Genomic DNA, 22381 nt, shown 5'->3' with positions numbered 1-22381 from the left:
AGCTCTTATACTGGTTATAGCAAGTTCTGTGGAAATATAACAGCTCTGAAGCGAAACCTAAAGAAATATGTTTTGAAATACGTTTATTTTATACTGAGATGCATTCTGCGACAATAGGCGTGGAGGCAACTGCGATACGCATACCACACGATAAACCGTGATGCTACTTTGAAATGCATTTCTGCATTACACTGTAGCCTAGGAGTATAGTTTTATATCTAGTAGAAAATATTTATGTTGTAGCCAAACAACACAATCCAAGATATTTTCATTGGTACTTGCAAAAATGCTTTTTGAGTTCTCATTGTGTTCATATCCTTCGTTCAACATGGACCATTTAATAGTTAGGTAATCTGCTAAAGATGTTAGGTAGCTTTTTCTGTTCCAATGTCAACTTATCATGTCCCCTGCATACAAATAGCAAGTAAAAAATAACGCTCGTAGGTCGATAAAAACACAGCTACAATTTGTTAAAAACCACGTCCAAAACGTTAGAAGGTAAATTTACTTACGTTAGAAGGTAATTTACGACTAAGTCGCATTTACGCAATTTACTTTAAAATTGTATTTTAAACGTCAAACTTCTATGAATGACGTATTTAAATAACACTTGCACTGCGGTATGCTATCAAAATCGTTGCAGACTTTTCTTGGTCTCTACCTGACTAACTTTAAAACATGGATGCAACCCCGTTTATCTCAAAAATAACCACCGTAACCATGATCTAGCATTGTTGCGAGGTTCATTGAACCTTTATCTTGGCGGAATACAATTTGTTGCAGATATTCCCAACGATAGTAGTAATTGGGTACCGCGACGTGGGTTTACGACAATATTAAACGGTAGAAGAAAACGAGTCGCTATCAGATACAATATAGCTGAGCAGATGAGGTGTGTGTAAATGTCTGAACATGAGCTCTAAAGGATTGAAAATAGAGGCGTGTTTACATATTTGTGAAGATCTTAGGATATATATCGAGGTGTTTAAATTCAACCACCGTTTTGTGCACACATGTTTGAGGCATCAGCTGTAGATTATTATGAATGGATTTTAGCGGATAGCCAGGGACACCTTCCAAATCTATAAAGGTGAGTCGGAGCTATTTATCAGATAATGACCTACAAGAATGTTTTTTTATTAAAATTTAATTTACGTAATTAGTAACGTTTTGGCCGGTAGACTACACTGGAAGACTACGTCGGAAATAGATGCCTCAATCTCACTGTCCAAGGCTCTAGATCACGCGGCCGCGGTAGGCCTAAGAAGCGCTGGCTGGACGTCGTGACAGCGGACATGGGAGAGAACAATCTCACACCTGAGGATGCCGAAGACCGGGCGAAGTGGAGAAGACTGAGCAGGAAAGCGGACCCTGGCGCTAGGCCGGGAAAACGCTAGGTTGAAGAAGAGGAGTAACGTTTTGGCAAAAACAGAAGAGCAGGACGTTATAAATAAAGCACATTATGATTTGAATGTCCGCTCTGGGGCCTATTGCATAACAAATTATAACTTGTATAGTTGTCGAATTTAAACTGTATAGTATTATTAAGATTATTAAGAACTCTTAGACAACGGAAGTCCATGCATAAAGGAAGGGATGGAAAGATTTGCGATGTCCTGGTAGGCTTCCGTAGCTCAATTGGTTAAAAGCAACGCACGGATTGCAGAGGATGCGGGTTCAAGTCCTGCCGGAAGCGTAACTTTTTCCATTTTTTCCTTTAATATAAAATTTGGAAGTCCAGTACTTAGATGCCTAGGCAGGCAAAGAAGGTTTAGGCAAACAAGCTCTTGATTGGGTAAAATTCAAAGCGGTTATTGGTCACAAGAACCCAACACGCTGAAATGAATACCCTTATTTTAGGTACAAGAAGAATAGAAGGAAGACTGAAGGAAGAGTAAAAGTAAAAAGTAAAGTAAAGTTTTGAAATCAGGCAATTACATGTATATATCAATTTTGTGGATCACACTAGGCTAAGCCTGTCCCGTGACTCCTCAAGCACCTCAAAAACCTCAGCACACTTAAGGATGTCTCACGTTAGACCGGGCCGTGTCCGGGCCGGAGCTTCCGGCGCTTCGTGTTCTATGTAAAGCATCACTTGATCACCTGTCATCTATCATAGAAAAGTAAGCGCTGGAAGCTCCGGCCCGGACACGGCCCGGTCTAACGTGAGTCATCCTTTACCTAGTCATAAACTAGGATTTTAAACACTTTCTTTTAATCCACCGTACTAAGATGTAACACAGTTTTCCGTTATTACAGCATTTCACTCCCAGTAGCGAGCGGCGATGTAAGGCAATTATGTCATCATCCGATGTATGTCATTAGGCGATTACACCTATCGCTATAAGTACAGGCGGCCTAGCCAAGGTGACAATTTGCTGTCGCTTCGCCATCGAATCGCTTTGTGTCTCTCTATCACTCTTCCATATTAGTGCGACAGTGACAGTTGCGTATCGTTCGCTACGGAGCGTTAGCGACTGGCATGTTGTCTACGGGGCCAGATAACGTACCACGTACCACGTAACGTAACGTACAACGATACATATATTTAAAAGAAGTGTTTTCCTTTCCAGTATTTTGGAAGTTATTTGTTTTTTACGATTTTCGATTTAGATTTTTTTCTAGGGTTAGATTTTCCGACAGAATTTTTTTATTTTACTTTTCTTGACAATAATTGTGTCTGAATTGGGAATTGATTGAGAATGATGACCATTCTGCCAAGACGCTGCATGCGAACGCTACTCTTTTGTAGCATTCTAAGACCATAGTTAGAATGCTAGAAAATAGACAGTTTCGACACTGTTAATATTTACATTAGAACAAGAATCAAATTTTTAGCTTTTTTCAAACGTACTTCTTAAGCGAAAGGCTGGAGCAATCCCTCTAGAAATGCATACGGTTGTAGCAAATGTGCAGCGCGTGCGAACGGATGTTACATTGCGCGATTTATGCAAGCCTCGCAAGACTTACATTAATTAAGCGCGCAAGCTTTAGGAAACTTGCGTATTTGCGTACCTACGCACTCACACATTCTCTCTCTGGACACACATATATCTCACACATATCTGGACGCACCTCGATGTGTAAATTCATTCCAAATACCTCCGTTTTTATTGATCTAGTATTTCAAGATGGCTCGACAAGTGAACGGAGTCCGTCCAATTTTCTTTTTACTGCAGAGCCATTAAACACCTGGCTATAATGACGGCCGATTACCGCAAACTATGAATTATCGTAGCCATAAAGCCCAGTTATGAGTAAAGTTGCGTATAGCAAGGACAACGAGGCAACAGTGCATCTTTTTGTGTGAGATATGAGGTCATTTAGTGTTACACAAAAGATAACTATGCGTCGAAGTACACCATAACCACCAGAGAAAAAAAAATATTTAACCCCTCCTGCTAATAGATAGGTACCCGAGCAAGCGAAAGATCCCAAAATTGAACCACGTATACGTGAACACGTACTTTTTAAGGTTCAGGCGGAGTATGTCACTTTCTTAGGACGTCACATTCTGAGTTCGTCACTTTCTGACTTTGTCACTTTCTGAGATCGTCACATTCTGAGTTCGTCACTTTCTGATTTTGTCACTTTCTGAGATCGTCACATTCTGAGTACGACACTTTCTGAGGACGTCACTTTCTGAGCACGTCACATTCTGAGAACGCCACTTTCTGAGGACGTCACTTTCTGAGTTCGTCACTTTCTGAGTTCGTCACTTTTTTAGCATAGGTACGATTTAACAGTATAATATACCTGCACGAAAGATGTATACTGCCAGCAACCAGATTAATAGCTGTTTGACATACGGTCGCTTTTATATCCTACATACCAATACCAATCTCTGTTTGCCTTACGCCTGACTCGTAGAGAATTCCATTTGGCAAAACGTCCTATGTGTCGTGCAATAAAGTGAAAATAGAGAAATAAATAATAATAAAAAACAATCTAATTATGTTTCAATCAGAGTATTTAATTCAGAATAAGTACTTAGAAACTACAAGCACCAAAACATTTAGCCACAAATTGGAGTTAGGCCGGCAACAGCTTCGATTCAATACACATAAATGTATCGCACAGTAGGAACCATGATTTTATCATTCTCCGCTGTGATTAGCTCGTGAAGGTATCACGGCAAGCTCGCTGACACCAGTAGAAGGTCATAATTCCAACATATTTACATTTAAACGGACTGCCGCTCCTTTCGTGACAACATATTCTTCAGCATACCGCGTCTTCTGTCATGTCTCCATAAACTCAAACGTCTTTTTTTCTGATGATAGTGTAAATTTTGGATACCTATCTGCGTATAAAATCAGCATTGCAGTTTTGTTTCAGACAATATTTCTTCTCGTGTCATCTGTGGAGAATAGGCGTCAATGGATTTTTTCTTCAAAGCGTTGCCGAATTTCAGAATATATGTTCAGCCATCAATCACTTCTGCGTATGGAGTGATCCATACTCTCATAGTTCTCATGTTCTTTATTTGTTTGTTTTCTTCCTATATGTATAGGTTACACGATGAATTTTTAAATTATTATTACATTATACTTTTAGCCTGACAATAGAAATCTAGCATGTCGCCGATTTGACAACGCTGATTTTTTTTCTATTTAAAATGCGTAACTACAAAAAGGTTATATATAGTTTGAGGACTGTCTCATTTCAAACATAGACAGAGATAATCATACTATCTTTGTCTTACTCTAGTACTAGCACCCAAAAGAAAAGGATGAGTATAGTTTGTATTGTTCTTATTTAATGACAAATTGGTTTAACCAACTATAATTCGATAATATGGTGCGCTAGCTTTGACCCGTGACTTCATCTGCGTGGAAATATGGTGATAATAATTATAGCTGGTCAACCAAATCTTGTCAGTAAAAAAGGCGCGAAATTCAAATTTTCTATGGGACGATATCCCTTCGCGCCTACATTTTTCAAATTTGCCGCCTTTTTCTACTGTCAAGATCTGGTTGACCAAGTATATGTCCTTCCCCGGGCCTCAAATCTTGGGGAACGAAAATTTGATTATTTTTGCGCTACGACGTACGGTTTAGTAGATACAGCAATATAAAGTTTTTTTTGTTTTTTTTATTTCTTTTTTTTTTTTTTTTTACATTAATTAGGGGTTTCTTACAGAGGAATGAACATTTTATTATTTTTGCACTACGACGCACGGTTTAGGAGATACAACCCATAAACCTTTTTCTTTCTTTTTTATTTTTTTCTTGTTTTTCGTGTTTTTTAAACATCACTTAGAGGTTTCAAAGGGGAACGTAAATTTGATTATTTTTGCGCTACGACGCACGGTTTAGGAGATACAGCATTATAAAGTTTTTATTTTGTTTATTTTTTTATTTTTTTTGTGTTTTATTTTTAAATATTAATTAGGGGTTTCTTACAGAGGAACTTGGAGGATACAACTAAACGGAGTAGCCATTAATGGGCTTTCCCCTCTGTCGAAAATAGGCGGCCAACGGTCATACACAATGTATGGACTGACGTTTATCTGACATGGCTATTTTTACGTTACGCATACATTTGACGTTCCCCTCCCCCGCAGAAATCGGCAGACTGTTTTGTACAGAAAATTACAGACATGGCGTCTCCGTTTCATTATATCCTCCAAGCAGAGGAATGAACATTTTAATATTTTGGCGCTCGGTTTAGAAGATACAACCCTATAAACATTTTTCTTTCTTTTTTTTCGTGTTTTTTAAATATTACAAGGGGTTTCAAAGGGGAACGAAAATTTGATTGTTTTTGCCTTGGAGGATACAACTAAACGGAGTAGCGATTAACAGGCTTTCCCCTCTGTCGAAAATAGGCGGCCAACGGTCATACACAATGTATGGACTGACGTTTATCTGACATGGCTATTTTTACGTTACGCATACATTTGACGTTCCCCTCCCCCGCAAAAATCGGCAGACTGTTTTGTACAGAAAATTACAGACATGGCGTCTCCGTTTGATTATATCCTCCAAGCAGAGGAATGAACATTTTAATATTTGGCGCATTCTAATATTATATCCTCCAAGGTTTTTGCGCTACGACGCGAAGGACCTAATTATTGTTTATAAATCATCATCATCATCATTATATTTCTACGCAGTTGAAGTCGCGGGTCGAAGCTAGCGCAACATATTATCTATACAGTCCGTTAACTCTAACGACCTTCGGATTTTAGAAAGATACTTACATCGGGTATCGGCGGTAACACGCGAAGGTGATACTGCTATTCTGCTTTCTTACTCACTCACAAAAAGTTTTAAACTTACCGCAAAAAGTCAGGGATACCTATTGTCTCAATGTAAAATAAGCCCTAATTTAATGACGTTATGCTTAATATTTGGTTGATGACTATATTGCTATTTGACTTTTTTGTCATATTCTATATAAAATAGAATCAGAATTTGAAAGCAGAACATCACACCGTCATTTACTACTTCTGGCTGAAATTATATAGAGTGGTAATAACAGTCACATTTTTTTTTTGTAGATAAGTAAGTATATTTTATAGTTTGTGTTTTTTATTTTATCTCTAGTTTTAATTCAAATTTACTTTAAAATAAAAGAATAAATTAAAACAATAATTTTAAATTTAATTAGTAAATATACAGTAAGTACTTAAAAGTCACATATTTTAATGAATTTAAATATTTACTTACCTACTAGTTATGGTGGTATTAACTACTCTATACAAGGTGGTACAAACCTCGATGTCCAAAAATTTTTTTTAGATTCTTCACTACGTGGGCTATCAGATTACTAATTTGGGAACTTTCCACCTCGGTTCCTTTGACCGGCGACTCTGTCAAATTATGATGTTATTATGGTGTTAAGGTCCCTTTTTAGAGTTTTTCGTAAATAACTCTTGAACGGTGGCCCGTAGCAAAAAATGTTCTACTACATAAGTAATCCATATAAAATTTCCTACAAAAAAGATTCAGTACACTTTTTCGCTAGGATCAATGTTTTAAAATATATTAAAGTGGGAAAGTCACGTATAATTTATTCTAAGGTTGTTATTTTTTAGTTTTTCGTAAATAACTCGTAAACGGTAGCCCATAGCAAAAAATTATCTTTTACGTAAATAATCTATTTGAGATTTCTTATAAAATAAATGCTACTTTTTTTCGCTAGGATCAACATTAAAAAATATATTTTCTATTACGCGATTACGTCCGATTTTACCCGAAAAACGAATTTCATTCTGAGAGTTAACGGACTGTAAGTATAGTTGGTCAAACCAATTTGTCATTAAATAAGAACAATACAAACTGTACTTATCCTTTTCTTTTAGGTGCTAGTACTAGAGTAAGACAAAGATAGTATGATTATCTCTGTCTATGTTTGAAATGAGAGAGTCCTTTGACAAACTACTTATATATAACCTTTTTGTAGTTTCGCATTTTAAATAGAAAAAAAATCAGCGATGTCAAATCGGCGACATGCTAGATTTTTATTGTCAGGTTAAAAGTATAATGTAATAATAATTTAAAAATTCATCGTGTAACCTATACATATAGGAAGAAAACAAACAAATAAAGAACATGAGAACTATGAGAGTATGGATCACTCCATACGCAGAAGTGATTGATGGCTGAACATATATTCTGAAATTCGGCAACGCTTTGAAGAAAAAATCCATTGACGCCTATTCTCCACAGATGACACGAGAAGAAATATTGTCTGAAACAAAACTGCAATGCTGATTTTATACGCAGATAGGTATCCAAAATTTACACTATCATCAGAAAAAAAGACGTTTGAGTTTATGGAGACATGACAGAAGACGCGGTATGCTGAAGAATATGTTGTCACGAAAGGAGCGGCAGTCCGTTTAAATGTAAATATGTTGGAATTATGACCTTCTACTGGTGTCAGCGAGCTTGCCGTGATACCTTCACGAGCTAATCACAGCGGAGAATGATAAAATCATGGTTCCTACTGTGCGATACATTTATGTGTATTGAATCGAAGCTGTTGCCGGCCTAACTCCAATTTGTGGCTAAATGTTTTGGTGCTTGTAGTTTCTAAGTACTTATTCTGAATTAAATACTCTGATTGAAACATAATTAGATTGTTTTTTATTATTATTTATTTCTCTATTTTCACTTTATTGCACGAAACATAGGACGTTTTGCCAAATGGAATTCTCTACCAGTCAGGTGTAAGGCAAACAGAGATTGGTATTGGTATGTAGGATATAAAAGCGACCGTATGTCGAACAGCTAATCTGGTTGCTGGCAGTATACATCTTTCGTGCAGGTATATTATACTGTTAAATCGTACCTATGCTAAAAAAGTGACGAACTCAGAAAGTGACGAACTCAGAAAGTGACGTCCTCAGAAAGTGGCGTTCTCAGAATGTGACGTACTCAGAAAGTGACGTCCTCAGAAAGTGTCGTACTCAGAATGTGACGATCTCAGAAAGTGACAAAGTCAGAAAGTGACGAACTCAGAATGTGACGATCTCAGAAAGTGACAAAGTCAGAAAGTGACGAACTCAGAATGTGACGTCCTAAGAAAGTGACATACTCCGCCTGAACCCTTTTTAACTACGACGAACTACGATGAATGACACAACTATCAGTAAGTAGTTCTTATTAATACCACGTTTTCCACTTTTGTGAAAATTAACACATAGGTAGCACAAAATGAGCTAACTAATTTGGTATCTATTCAAAAAGCGCCAATTTCTGTATAACTTATAAGTACGGCTACCATGGTATTTGACATTTAACGCTAGCGAGTGCGTGAACTCGATCGCACCATTCCATCAGTGCGAGCGAGTTGGACTGCGATCAAGTTGATGCAGTCGTTAGCGTAAGAGAGACCTCACACTAGCGTCGTTTGAGCGTCGGCGTCTAGTCAGCGCTATGGAAAATAGCGTCGCTGCGCAGTTGCGTAGAACAGCATCAGCAGCCAGCCATAGAGTTGACTAGACGCCGACGCTCGGGAGACGCTCTGGCCCTAAACGTCAAGTGTCATATAATGATAGCCGTAAAGTATAGCCGTAGTAGCCAGATAGCCGTAGTAACTATGTATATTGCCCATTACATAAAAGTAGGTTTTGCACACAAAAACGAAAGCTAAATAAATGGCATCGCGATTTAATACTTTAAAAGAGGTTAGTTTGTAATCAATTATGCACTTCGTAATAATAACGCTTAATACAAAGTAAAGCGCTATTTAATATAAATCTTATAATTAAGAAATATTGTGTTGGTATAATAAAATGGTAAAATATAAATTACATAATAGTAGGTACCAGTAGAGTGGGCAATTATACAACTATTTTTTATTACACTAACGGCCTTCTGTAGAGATTCTAGTTTTATGATTCTAGGAATTTCAACTTTATAGGAAAGACTTTAAGGTCTATAGGTGTGTAATAATTACTTTCATTTAATGCAATGTTCCCGTGAAGTATAATGAACTTATTGTATTGAAGCTGTACGCTAACCTTCAGTACTAGATTTTCCATGTTTCATTGAAACAATTTAATTGGTTTTCATTAACCTAACTATTAATTAAGAAATTAAATAAGATTTATATTCCACATTGTATTTATATTTATCGTATGGCATTAAAGTTACTGGATTTAATTTAAATATTATCCTAGAGATTGATGTTTGCACTCTTCAGATACTCGATTCCACATTGTCATTATTAACTATACAACCTGGAATTTAAAAATGAATATAAAAAAATAAATACCTAAAGGTGTTGGTTTCAAATTTCAAAATGAACATCCCTCAAATATTCCTATACCGTATGACCAGATTATTACGTCGATTCAACAATTCTTACCACTTTCACAGCATTTTATGAAAATAATATAGAAAATATTTATGTAAAAAATAAATCTGTTTAACTTTAGACTCTTCAGAAATAATCAATTTCACATTTACTATTCTTTAGAACTATAAATAAGATAAGAATAAATCAATTAATTTTAATTTGCTTACCATCAATCAATTGGAGGCGTTAGGGTAAATCATTAGTGGATGATTGGAGCACTAATTATGGGTGTTAGTGGCGCTTGTACCCTAATAGGGTCAAAATGACGAGTAAATTGCTTTTATAAGAGTCACACGTAGCCGCCGCCATACAATAAAAGATACGCTCTCATTTTAACACGAAATTCTGAAATAACATGAAATTTGACATGAACATTCAAGTAACATAACTATAGTCAGCAGCAGAAGATGCTAACCGGGCGAGGTGTTCAAAATTACCTTGACGCTCTTATTCCCGTAAATATCTGTAATATCTTACTGGGTTGAAAGGTCAGATAGTCGCTTTCGTAAAAACTAGTGCCTATGCCAATTGGGCTTAGTTGCCAAGCGGACCCCAGGCTCCTATGAGCCACAAAATGCCGGGACAACGCGAGGAAGAGAGATCAGTATCAAAAATAAATGCCCACGACAAACACAGGACCTAGATCGTTAAGACGTGCGCAGGAGTCATTAGTGCTGTAATTTTTCATTGATTTGCTCCATTGTACCGGAGGCAAGAGCAGGATGTCTAATCGGCTCGTCTTTAATTATAATTAGTTTAGCTTTTGCGATGGCTGGTACAGTTAAATTGAAGAAAAGCAATGTGTTAAAGACTGGTCTTTTGTAAAAATAAAATCCAAATATTTAACAGCAGTAACAATATTTATTTTGGTTTGGGCTGAGTTTTTCCCGTCCATTATATAAAAATACTAGCGACCCGCTCCGGCTTCGCACGTACATAAACCTTCCTCTTGAATCACTCTATCTATTAAAATCAAAAAACCGCATCAAAATTCGTTGCGTAGTTTTAAAGATCTAAGCATACATATGGACAGACAGTGGGAAACGACTTTGTTTTATACATACTATGTAGTGATGGAGCGTCTTTTGAGCGCCGGCGTCTAGTCAGCGCTACTGTGGCGCTGACTAGGCGCCGACGCTCAAAAGAGACTAGTGTAGTGACCATAGAACTAAAAAAATCTAATAATATTTTCATCTGAAAGATGATATTATGTAAATGTTGAACCATAGTTGGCAGCTTTTGGACTATAGTTAGGTTAGACGGTACGATACTAATTTAAATATCGTCTTCATTTGCATATGATAAAATACATTTACCTACTTAATACCTACAACATTAAAACACAAAAGATATAAACACACAAATTAGCATTTTAAAATGTAGAGTAGCGGAAGCGAGATATAAAATACACAGTTATACTTTTTATTGTGCAAGAAGGAATCAATTAGTATTATAGAATGAATATTAATTAAGAATGGACAACGAACTGTGTATTGTTATCGAAGAATTATTCAGATTTATACTACCTTACTATCTTAGTGTGCGTGCTACTTTACTGTAGTTTTAAACAAGTTTTAAGTAATATTTTATACTTGCATGTTAAGCGGTGGTGGCCGAGTGGATATGACGTCCGACTTTCAATCTGGAGACCTCAAAATCCTGCGGGTTCAAATCCTGGCTCGTACCAATGAGTTTTTCGGAACTTATGTACGAAATATCATTTGATATTTACCACTAGCTTTTCGGTGAAGGAAAACATCGTGAGGAAACCTGCATACATCTGCGAAGAAATTCAAAGGTGTATGTGAAGTCCCCAATCCGCATTGGGCTAGCGTGGGGACTATAGCCCAAGCCCTCTCGCGCATGAGAGGAGGCCTGTGCCCAGCAGTGGGACGCATATAGGCTCACATTATTATTATGTACTTGCATACCTATTTATAGTTTTGCTAAGATAAACTGATAATTACAAACAAACCTATGAAAAGTAGCGGATTACAAAACTTTTCAAAAGTATCTACCATTATCTTACAGTATGTCACTATATGTATAACAATTAGACTGTACTGTAACATTGTAACAATTTGCCGACTGGTCTGGCCTAGTGGGTAGTGACCCTGCCTGTTAAGCCGCGGTCTTGGGTTCGAATCCTGGTAAGGGCATTTATTTGTGTCATTAACACAGATATTTGTTCCTGAGTCTTGGGTGTTTTCTATGTGTTTATGTATTTGTATATTATATATATCGTTGTCTGAGTACCCACAACACAAGCCTTCTTGAGCTTACTGTGGGACTTAGTCAATCTGTGTAAGAATGTCCAATAATATTTATTTTATTTATTTAATATTTATTTATTTATATGTGGTGTATAAGTATGTAGTTAACAAACACAATAATTATGTAAATACGATTTAAGTTTTTTTGTGAAAAAATAGTTAAATTAAAATGAATATATAAATTAGTATATTTTGGAACGAGAACTGTAGATCCCTATTTGAAAAATGATACTATTGGGGCGCTGTAAGCTGTTTCAACCGTTGCTATTGATGCTGGCTAGATATCAGAATAACACCATCATTAAATATACAAAAAGTAATACAACTCCATACGTCAATAGATAAAACTACGTTGTAAGCGTAACGTAAATTCTACATCGTTAAAAAAGCGACAAGAAGCGTTTAAAGTTTTTAAACAATAACGCATAAATTACGATTTACAGCGTGACAAGCGAACTAACAAATATGGCCTTAAATTAGAGACCTCGTAAATGTCAGAATCCCGTGCTGCCTTATTGGGCACTTTAATTCATATAAATTCTAGTTTGATTCATGAATTTATGGCCACTAGTTTGTCGTCATACATAAAGGCAGATTTTTTAGTTTTTTTTTTGGTCGAAATATCCCTCTAAACTCGAAAGTTTTAAGCGCCCTTATATGTCAGTATGCATTTACTTGCATCATAAGACGCTATCAACTTAAAGAGACCCTACACTAGTGTGTGTTAGCGTCTTTTGAGCGTTGGCGTCTAGTCAGCGCTATGGAAAATGGCGTCGCTGCGCAGTAGCGCCAACGTTGCGTCGAGCAGCATCCCCGACTAGACACTGACGCTCGGGAGACGCTGGTGTGGAGTTTCTGTACTTACTTTCCCGTTTGCATTATACCGCATTCTAATGATTGTGGCAAACGGTAAAATAATGCCCTTATATGGTAGGTTGGGCTGGATATTTGTGACTCAGGGTAGTTTTACAAAGGGTTTAACCGCACCGAAAAATGACCATAATACAAGTAGGTTAAGCCTGACAAGATTCTATTTGGCCCTGAGATGGTGTCGCTATAAACAGCTTACATGTGGCAATAATGTGCGAACTTCATTTATAGTCATGACGTGCTTAATAGTCAAATAAAATATCAGTACCGGTTATGTCAACGACTGTATAAATGTAAATGTTTAATTGTAGTCAAAATATTTTTTCTTGGTAAAGCCTCTTAAAATTGCGAAATCTTTTCTGCTTGTTTAAAGAGTCTCCTTGTCAGTAATATAAAATTAGTACCACTAAAAATTCACAACAGCGAAGACCAACAGAGTGCATGTGATACGATAACCATAAGTTACAATTAGATAATATGTAAGTACCTTCTTAATTATGACCATCAATACATCAAAGACAGTCAAGAAGTACAGCATCATTTTAACATAAACACAAATCCGTTAAAAGCGTAAAATTTTCATTAAAATACGTTCCGTTTTATGGTAGCCACACGCGCCGATTTTGGATTCAATTTAAGAAATGGATTGAGATAAAAATAAATAAGTCGGGGCAGACACTTATGTTTAGAGTTGGCCATAAAGATAGGGTTAACTGCCACGGCGTCGCGGACAAAACATACCATAAAACGACCGGTATAGTGGATAGGGTTGCGCTTTATCGATAATTGACCACTGGAATCTGCTAGGAAACTGGCGATACGTTTCGTTGGCATACCGGGCTTTATGTCTATGTTTTATAGTAGAATCCCGATAAGAGCAAGCCTTATTGAACTTTATTACTGTGGGACTAGATCGATTCCGTCGATTAATGTAAGATGGTCCCATATAATTTAAAAATGATATACCATCGTCGGCACAGTTTACACTTTTACAGGCCTTTGATATTGTATCAATATTATAAGGTCTTCTAATTAGCACCTCTACGTCCCTCAAGATTATGAGCATTTATAGGGTCAGAGACCATATCTTAACGTCCATTATTGACATGAATGGACACGTATCAATGTTAGTTGAGAAATTTTTCGTACTTGGTGACTTCAAACGATAATCAATTCAAGAATGCCTTTCAAAGAATAAACTATCTCTTGAAAATATGAACTATGTTTCCCATAGGTATAGCTTTTTTATTCAGTAACATACCTACTAAGGAGTCCAATGATTGACAAGTTGTGAATGTATACATGATAATTCTACTCAAGCCTAGTTATCATTCAAAACTGTGATGAGTGCTCAGCCACTAAATCTATAAATCGATAGAGCGCATTCGATCGATACCTTCCAAATGGATATCACCCAATCACTACGCACAGGTGCCAACTGCGATAAGTATTGTCGCTCACGGACGCGAGCATTTAAGTCAAAAAGGGCCCCGCACCGAAGAACCCTGTCATACCAAGCCCCAATAACGCCAACACACGGCTCACAGTCAGGCCTCACTGCGACAGAGTCCCACCTCGGTCAGCGGGAGGTCCAAGTGTTAATAAACTTAATAAAGTGGATTTGTCGACATCAAAATAACAGTTTATGGTACATCACTAACGCCGTACAGATAGGGATGGGTAAGTGTAATGTTTTTAGCCGTTTATGGATTATTGCACTTAGTGATGTGACGTGGGACCTGTAATCTTTAGTTATACATGTATCTATTATGAGATTAGACCCGCTTAAACGTGTGAAGCTTATGACCGGTAAGATAGCAAGCCCTCTTTTCATTTGGTAGGTATTAAGTAGTTATGCAATCGAAAGATTTTCAAATTATATGATAAAAACTTATAGTAACCGCGTAGGAAATCTGTGCTACGCGGTAGTTAAAATACTTAACTTAAATTTCTACAGAACCCTCGATGGGCGAGTCCGACTCGCACTTTTTTTTTTGTTTAGTTTGGTTTGCTAATATTTCAAAAGCAAATTTTGACAGGAAACCTTTTTTATGCTACCTACTTATTTTTAATATTGAAATAAATAGATTCCTTGTTCCTTCCATTTTTATACAGAAGACAATTAAGTTGTAAATTTATCCAAGGATCATTACCTATCTTTAGTTTAGGCAATAAAGCTTATTAGATTACATTATTTTATGACGTTTACCTAACATCCTCTAGATTTTCATTGCGAATTTTAAGATATTATAAGTGTACTTACACTCTACAGGATGTTATGTTATTACTAAAATTAAAAACTACTTATTACTCAATTTTTATAGTTTTTTAATAGTTATTTATATACCTAACCCATTATGTAAATGAAGTACGTTAACCTAGACACGTTGTAACACCTGATTAGATTCTAAAAATTCCCCAAATACTTACCTATTATTTTTCTACACTAATTTTCTTCTAAGTATACTGATATCCATATTCATGTTATCTTTATAATAGGATGTGGGACGGCGCCAAAAAGGTCACGAACTCTGTTATCAGCACACTTACAATAATATCTGACCATCTAAAGAGCGTAAACTCCATTGGCATATACGACATTTAAGCCTTTTGGATCTTAATGTGTCACTATAGTAAACTTAAAGCTGTAAGGGTGTAAGTGCAAAAACGACGTATCGGAGATACAACTATCTTAAGACGCTTATCTCAAACTTAAGGTCTTAATCATAAAGGCGTATATGTAATAGCATTTATTGTAGATACGCCCATCTTAAGGCGTATCTTAAAACATACTGATAACACCTATCACATTCGTGTTGTGTCTACATGTTATTTCATTCATTTAATTATAAGTGAATCATATTGCGTTTTAAGTTTTTCGAGATATCATCCGTCATTTCCCTAATGCGTGGTTCCACATTTATCAAGCCGTGACATCGCAAATTTTGTTGCAATGCTTAATAACACAAATATGTACATTTTTAGGGTTCCGTACCCAAAGGGTAAAAACGGGACCCTATTACTAAGACTCCGCTGTCCGTCCGTCCGTCCGTCCGTCCGTCTGTCACCAGGCTGTATCTCACGAACCGTGATAGCTAGCCAGTATTTCTGTTGCCGCTATAACAACAAATACTAAAAACAGAATAAAATAAAGATTAAGTGGGGTGGGGCTCGCATACAACAAACGTGATTTTTGACCGAAGTTAAGCAACGTCGGGCGGGGTCAGTACTTGGATGGGTGACCGTTTTTTTGCTTGTTTTGCTCTATTTTTTGTTTATGGTGCGGAACCCTCTGTGTGCGAGTCCGACTCGCACTTGGCCGGTTTTTTAATGATATATGAGGCAAACGAGCACACCAATCGCCTCATGGTAAGCAATTACAGTCACCCTTGGACACCTGCAACTGTTTACACAAATTTTTCATAATTTTGCACGAAAACCAATCTATTGTTGTGTTAATGACGCACAAATTTTAATTATTAATACAAAATTTTATTATTTTCCTCCCGAATGTATAGATAAGACATTTTTATTTACATATTTGTAGGGCTGCATCCTATAGCATGAAGGGGTGTAAGGAGACATGCTATTGGCTAGTACAGTAGTACGCAATACACATCAATAATTGCTCAACATTGTATTACCCTTTTTCCTCAACCTACATAGTACGAGTATAGTTATCTAATTAGATGTTTGTATAATGTTTAATTGTGAGCTAATTAGTTTGGAAACGCTGAATGGTATCGTTACGGAGTTGTGCAAATGTGCAGTTAACAAAGGCTGTATTTTAATTTAACTACTTCTTTAACTAAAAAAAATAACTAAAAAAATATCTAGGAATCTTTTCCTAAATTCCTTTTATTGCTTTATAATAAAAACCCGAAATATAAGCTTAAGCTTCCAATTTATTTATTTTAAACATGTCTATTGTCTAGGTAAGTAGATGTTTACAGTCTAGTCTCAACAATAACAACACATAACGAAAACTAGCAAGTTTTTTTTTTATTATAACGAATTACGAATAAAAACATGAATCACTCGTTAGTAAAGGTAACTAACGCATTTAACTCTGCATTAATTTCTTTTACAAAAACAAATGACTACCAAAATTGGCTTCTCCGTGTCAATAAAAAGTAATAAAAACAATAAAACCAACGTGCACACTCTAGCGCCACTGCTAAATAATCGTGATTATATAAATTTAACGAAAAATATTGAACAAAGGGGGCCGCTACGTACTGTATCTAGTATGAAAGTACATTTTAAATACATCAAACTAGGTTTTATATTGCTGCATTTGTCGATCTATGAACTCAAAACAAAAACCATTTTAACTTTGGACGCATTCCTTCAATAAGCTTACTCACTTCAATAAGCTGAATAAAAGCTTTAAAGTCGTTGTATAAGCGCACTGTTAGCGCTTTAACCCGCCAGAGGTCAAGGTGAGATAATAACAGGTATGGCAACATGCGATACTAAATAGCGTGGATACGGTGAGGATCTGAGGATATACGGACGGACAATGTTACAAATCCTCTACATAGAAGAAGAGATGGCATTACATTTTGTATTAAATCGATAAAAAGTAAACGTAAGTTTTTATTAACGTAAAAAAATTGGGACAGGCATTGCCTAGTGCGGAGGTCAGTAAAACTGTATCCAAGTCAATTTTTTTGGAAATAAACGTTTTTTTTAAATGGATATTGTAAAAAGTTCTCGGTTATTGTTAACGATACAGCAATGCATGTGTTCAACAAAATACACAAAAAACAAACAAGTACATGAAACAACACATGAAATAATTTTTTTTTTAACGCGGAGACAACGCAACGCGGAATGGAATTTCGTAGGACTAATCTAGCTTTCGTAACTAATAAATAGCCAAAACACTAAGCCCCTTGCACCATTCACTAACCCGGAGTTAACCGGTTACATTTGGAGTTACCATGGTTACCAGTACAATTTAATACTGGGTTAACGGTTTAACCGCTTAACCCCGGGTTAGTGGGTTGGTGCAAGTGGCCCTAAGCAAATTAAATATTGTTTAAAAGTAATTTGTTCGAGCTAACGAAAAATAATTTTGTGATTTAGGTAAAAAGATATTGTCAATTATAAATCAAAAATAGCCTTTAGGCAAATTGCCTTTAGGCATTAAGTCCGCCATTTGTACATTTTCCTGTGTTTGTGCAATAAAGTTTAAATAAATAAATAAATAAATGAAATAAAAAATACTCATAACGTGTTTATGTCAAGCAATGTAACCAGCATGGAAAAAACTTGTTACATAAATAATTGAATATTAATAATTACATGTCACTTGCAACCGAGACAAATGTAACGACACCTCACACGTCAAAATACGACAAACGAAGTGTTTGATTTCCGGTTTAACTTCAAAATGGCGAAGTTGTCTCGAGAATATTTTTTGTTTTTTGTTTATTAATGTTGTTTACTGTAACATTGATAGCCCATTATTCAGTGAACTAAGGTAGAAGTGTGCATCTACTGAAAAATTTGTCTTGGAATACGTTTAACTATTTTTTAATCAGCACCTGGCAGTCCATTGTGGCTATTTGTAATGTCCAACTATATTACTTTACTAATAGTAAATACCGAACAACGTCATACTCTACGAGCACACAGTTAACATTGGCGATATCATTACAAATTTGATGTAAGCCATTTTTTTAAAGAATCCTTTTCATTAGCCGGATATAAAAATACGGAAAATACGTTTTAGTTTGGTACGGTTTGTAAAAAGTACCCGTTATTAGGTACACTTAAGTAAGACACTGATTTTAACTTTCACGATTTTTACACATTACTTACCACCTTGATTATTGATTTCTCCGAGACCACGGGGCCAACGCCGTCCTCGAAAAGTCGGAGGTAAATCTTAAAACTTAGATACGTGATTAGGTCCCATTGTACAATTTAATAACACTTAAGTACAACTTAGTGTTCAACCACTTTTAAAACGGCCGCGCAGCAAAGCGTCGTAAGTCCACAATTTCATTTAATTAACCCAAGAATTTTCTTACAACACTCACCCTTTGTCTTGGAGAGGTTCCCAACCCATTCAACGCTATCGTGAGGCTATCGACATCATTTAGGTAATTATTTGGTGACGTGACAGCTAATTACAGCTTTTGACGTCTTCGGTACTTCGGTAGGTAAGTTGTTAAATTTAATGTTGCATTATTTTGTATTTTTTTAATTTAAAAGTAAAACGAGTGAAGAAAAATAAAGAACAATTGTCCCCTATGTTTAGGTAGGGTAGGTATTTCTGAATTTACCTACTTATGAATAAAGATTTTCTATGAAAGTATAGGATCTTAAACATAAACTCCTAGTAACGAATACGCAATTTTTTTGTTTTTTCGCCATTTATATTGGAATTTTTGTATATATTATTTTACCTAATTTAATACTTAGGCAACTGAGTATCAAATCAAGTTTATAACTATTAGAAAACGACGTCAAACTAACAGTTTCAAATGACTCACTGTTAGTTTCATTAGACTTATACAATTATATCCACCGGGATATGAACCGTGATTACCTTTTGTATTGTCAAATTAATATATCCTAGACACATTTTTCTTTTTTTTCATATTTCTGAACCTAATAATTCCGTCACGCGCCACTAAAAGACAAAAGGTTGTAACTCAAAACTGACTCGATTGCCTCATTTGCATAAAAGTGGAGCACCCCTTATCTCCAGGAGCAGGCAGTTTGTGAAAACTTTGTCTTATTGCATTCTGATTAGACTAATTGAGATTTTTGAGGTTACGGGGGAGATTAATTGGATTGTTATTGTTTTTCTTAATATAATTATAAAAGATTAGGTAGCTTTTTGATTGAACTTATTGTCTGAAAACTTGGTTGATGCTTGTCATATAAAATGCAATGTTAGGTTTATATTTTAAAAAATAAGTACATAGTTCTTTATATTATAGGTATCAGTTATTTTTGTCTTATTCAAGATACGAAATATTATTTGATTAGTTTTATTATTATTTTATATAAACACTTTTTTTTTTCACATAATGATATAAAATAAAATTGAACATTATTCAAATATCTAAGTATATTTTGTTGCGGTATTTTGGTTCAGGTACCTATTAAGTATTAAATTACTCAATGTTGTTTTAAGGGTGAAGTAATTTTTGTCACCGAAAAGCGCTATCTCAATATTTTCAAAATTAATACCTACAGCAAAAACTAAAAAAACACTTTTTCAATTTATTTCGAAATTTTTAAACAATATACCTATTCATAGTGTTATTTAAATTAAATTAAAGGTTTTTTTAACACATGTGTTGCGAATACCTATTTATATAGAACTAATAAGATCATAAATGCAATCGGGAATTTCGGGAAGTTACTTCCGTAAGGAGAAGTGTCTTTCCGGCGGACTTGAAAAGTCAAAGTTCATTTAGCACCTAGTCACTTAATTAGTCAGTATATTATAATTTGACACAAATAACGATAATTGGCACTTTGACGATGTCCAAATTTATTAAGTTTTTAAAAGTTTTTTATTTTATTTTGAACGTAGGACTGATTTTTAGACATGTTTTTTGGTGGATAAGATCATTTTTAAAGATCTGAATCTGAATTTTAAATTTGTTAAGTCTCTGTAACTATTTTGTAGAAAACAGGAGATTTTTTTGCGTCTTTAGCACTTTCTTTACAGTTTCCCAACGAAGCCCTACAACACTAATTACCTAATCTTCCAACATCGCTATACCTACACATAAAACACGAATGACCTACTTTTCCTAATTGATAAAACTGCCTAAGTCCAATTTTGCAAAAAAAACTAACAAAAACACCGACGTATACACTTCCCTAACGCACAAACACCATGCACTTAAACTAGCACATCACTATCACTCCCTTACCCTCACAAGTGAACTGGCCGTAGTGCTTCCCAGAAGACTTGTCTCCACAAACGACGCATTCCACATTCTGTCCTTTATCCGTCGCGGAGCTACCGCTCTGGGTCGAGGCGGCCTGGCTCGCGGGAGTAGAGGGCAGGAGTTCGTCATCCCTCCAGCTTCCGCGGAAGCCGAGCTCCAGTGGCGGGAGGTCAGGGCCCCTCGGCGGGCAGAGCCCGGGGCCGCCGACCCCGCCGTATACTAGCGCGCCGTGCGTGATGGTGCCGGTTGTGCCGCGGGGCGAACGCGCGCGGCGCGTCGTGTGTCAAGGGTCGCTGAGCCGCGACTGAGCTCAGGTCGGGCCAGGGCGCCGCTCCGCCATTGGCCCGGTGGCCCGGGGGCAGGGAGCGAAGGCCCCGCCACCTCGACCGGGCCCCCCCGCGCGGGGGGCGAGCTACGGTCGGGAAATTCGCTGGGCGGTTTTCTTTTTGTTTACGCCGGGTTTTATGATTTTTCTTTACGATTCTGTCCGATATAAGACGGAATGAACTGTATCTTTGTTTTTAAAAGCTTTATAAGTATTACATACCTATATGTAACGTATTTCTAATCTTTAAAATTACAATATTAATTTTAAATATTGAATTTTCTTCACTTATAATTATGAAATGCTAAAAAAAGCTCCCAAATGCTAAAATTCGTTATTTTCTTACTTGATTCCGTACTTACATTTCATATTATGTCGTAACATTTTATTTTTCAGCGGCCTCAGCTTTCGTTTCAGACGGTACCTGAAAGCCGGGAGCGCTCGCCTCCATATTTCTCACTGATAGGCGGTACCTCACTTCAGCAGATGGGATTTTATTTACGCTGAGTATATTAGAGATCGCGAATAATGTAGGTTATCATTACGAATTATAGCACAAGTCGAAACCACCAAAATGTTTATGTTTACCTACCTACGTACATGAATAATCATTTTTATAATGTTCAAGAAAACACAACTTTTTTACTGAAATGAAAAAGGTATGAAATAAAACCTTCTCTTTATTATTTAAGTTTTATTTTGACTAAATTGCTGTCCAAAAATAAAACCATTTAACGCTGCATTACGTTTCAAGGAATAAAACTTTAATTGAGTGAAACGAAGTGTGTAAACAGTCGACTGTTCATAAATCATCATTATCAACGCCGATATCTGTCATGTTTAATAAAAAATGTTACTCTTTTAACCTATAAATGTCGAAGTAGTTTGATTACTATGTCAACAAACTAACACACAACTTGTGTGTTTGTAGACTACAAAGTCATCAAATCTGAAAATTATATTTTTGGGTAAGTATACCTATAAATATGATTAACGACACAGTTAATCATAGTTTTATAAACATCTCTTCGCACCAAATATTTGTCATCATCCAAGGAAAAGGTTTCTTAACTAAAGTGATATCAAGAAATATAAATAATAAACTGATAGCTGTTATTGTTAATGTGTCAATGTGTTCCGTGTTATTGTGTCAATCTTACACCTACTTAGGTAAG

At 36.1% G+C, this 22381-nt stretch overlaps 1 protein-coding gene across 1 annotated transcript in view; it reads right to left on the bottom strand.

Moving 5' to 3' along the window:
• Nucleotides 1-21164, bottom strand: part of LOC134656340 (steroid receptor seven-up, isoforms B/C) — a gene marked incomplete at its 5' end in the record, with an annotated part of 135717 nt that extends 114553 nt beyond the window's left edge. Inside the window, one exon of the mRNA XM_063511855.1 lies at nucleotides 20864-21164. Within this exon, the coding sequence (XP_063367925.1) occupies nucleotides 20864-21164 (301 nt within the window). The remainder of the gene's footprint in view (nucleotides 1-20863) is intronic.
• Between the last annotated feature and the right edge of the window lie 1217 nt (nucleotides 21165-22381).

This window comes from Cydia amplana, chromosome 18, assembly GCF_948474715.1.
Source record: "Cydia amplana chromosome 18, ilCydAmpl1.1, whole genome shotgun sequence".
Classification (NCBI taxonomy): Eukaryota; Metazoa; Arthropoda; class Insecta; order Lepidoptera; family Tortricidae; genus Cydia; species Cydia amplana.
The sequence above is the reverse complement of the archived record's forward strand: the minus strand, read 5'-3'. Positions and strand labels throughout refer to the sequence as shown.